This window comes from Oryctolagus cuniculus, chromosome 20 (assembly GCF_964237555.1).
Source record: "Oryctolagus cuniculus chromosome 20, mOryCun1.1, whole genome shotgun sequence".
NCBI classification, from domain to species: domain Eukaryota; kingdom Metazoa; phylum Chordata; class Mammalia; order Lagomorpha; family Leporidae; genus Oryctolagus; species Oryctolagus cuniculus.
In genome coordinates, this window is record NC_091451.1 from 47,718,722 (window position 1) to 47,720,696 (window position 1,975).

At 51.5% G+C, this 1,975-nt stretch overlaps 1 gene segment (V, D, J or C); it reads right to left on the reverse strand.

The window, feature by feature from the left end:
- Positions 1–988: 988 nt before the first annotated feature.
- On the reverse strand, positions 989–1,561 carry LOC138847293 (Ig heavy chain V-A2 region P-MU-3-like). The segment is given in 2 exon segments: positions 989–1,332; positions 1,436–1,561. Coding segments are annotated over 2 exon segments (354 nt in total).
- Between the last annotated feature and the right edge of the window lie 414 nt (positions 1,562–1,975).

Here is a 1,975-nt window from a genome sequence, read left to right on the forward strand (position 1 = left end):
AGAGCAGAGAGTTGTCACATGGACTCTGGGACTGGCTCTTCCTGCAGCTGTGATTCAGCCTCAGGACACTGGTCATCATGCTGGAGCCACAGACACAGCTCCCCGTGATGTGGACTCCAGCCCCAGAGTGCACAGCCACTCTGTGTCCCAGTTTCTGCTCTCCCTGAACCACAGCAGGTGCAGGGGGTCCCATGACACTGGAGCAGAACCAGATCAGCTGGAAGTGCACACCCAACACTTTCCATTCAGTGATGACCTTGACTGCTGATGTCCAGTGCATTTCCCTCCTGAGTTCAGGCAGGGAGCCCACAGGAGGGTCCCAGGACCTAGAGGATGAGGAAGTCCCTGTAGGCTTCCCAGGTGCCTGCAGAAGCTCAGCCTGAGACACAGCTGAGCAGCAGTACATTCCTGAGTGTTGTGACGTTCACACAGGGACCACAGACTGTTCCAGGATTAAAGGGAAATGCAGGTCAGGTTAAAGTCTGCAGAAAGTGAGTGTGGATCACACACATGTAGAGTCAAAAGTTGGTTCAGTGCACACTTGCTGGTTGTGGCAGGAGAGTGATGAGTGGAATAGTTGCTGTTTAACAGATCAACGGCCCTGTCTCAGCTGTCCCTGGTTATACAGGGAAAACTGAAACTGTCCAAAGCTTTCAGTGCCCTGAGGGTGCTGTCCGGAGTCAGGTTGGAAGAGACTCAATAGTGTCCTCAATATTCCCACATCTCTGACCCTGGTGAGCACAGTCGCTGTCCATGAACCAAATTGTTCAATTAGGACTTTTTCCTTTTATATCAAACTTTCAATCCGTCAGTGAAGTTTGAGGGACAGAATCAAAAAGTAGAATTCTTCCCTCAAAACTGTTACAGGAGAGGAAACCCCAAATCCCTGACAGGAAACCAGGGCTTCATCTCCTTCTGCGCCTGTGCAAGATCAGAATCTGCAATCAGTGCGTCTTGAGCGCCCCCTGGTGGAGCCGCGCATCCCTGCAGGGAGGTTTGTGTCTGGGCTCAGCCTGAGGGCCCCTCATGTGTCTCTCGCACAGAAATAGGTGGCCGTGTCCGCGGCTGTCAGACTGGTCATTTTCAGAGTCACCGTGTTCTCGTTGGTGTTTCTGGTGATGGTGGATCGGCTTTTCGCCCAGCTCGCGTAGTATGTGCTACCATAACTATTAATGATTCCGATCCATTCCAGCCCCTTCCCTGGAGCCTGGGGGACCCAGCTTATTGCATTGCTACTGAGGGAGAATCCAGAGACGGTGCAGGTGAGTGTCAGGGTATCCGTTGGCTTGAAGAGGCCTCCCCCGGACTCCTTCACTGACTGACACTGGACACCTGCAAACACAGACGACATGGTCAGGACACTGTCACTCACACTCTCTGTGTCTCTCACTCACGTCCTCTCCCAGACTCAGTGCCCCGCGTTCCCCATCATTACCTTTGAGCACAGCGACCAGGAGAAGCCAGCGCAGCCCAGTCTCCATGGTGAGCGTCTGTGTTGAGTGCGATCACTGAGTGGACACCTGGGAGTGCTGGGGCTGGAGCTCCTGTGCCAGAGCTGCAGGGTGAGGGCTGGGCTGGTTTTCATGGGCAGAGGGAGGCCCTATTTGCATGTGCTGCCCCTATATAGCAGGCATGGGGTAGACGCTCAGACAGGACAGGGCCCAGGGCAGATGTGGTGTCCTGGGGGTGTAGGGTGATGGCTATGATAGAATTCAGATTGTATGAATTTTTATTTTCTCATTGTTATTTTAACAGTTGAAGGCAATGACTTCATTTCATTCTAATATGTGTGTGCCCTTAATATCCAGTGTTAGCAATATCATGTCCTTCATTTTAAAGTAACCTTTTGTTCATTTTTAACTATTCTCATGACATTGGAACAGTGACAGAGAGAGAATTGATGAGGGAAACAGAAATGTAGAGATGGACAGTGAGTTGACAATGGGAGATTTTTGCCTTTCGCTTGACAGCTCCA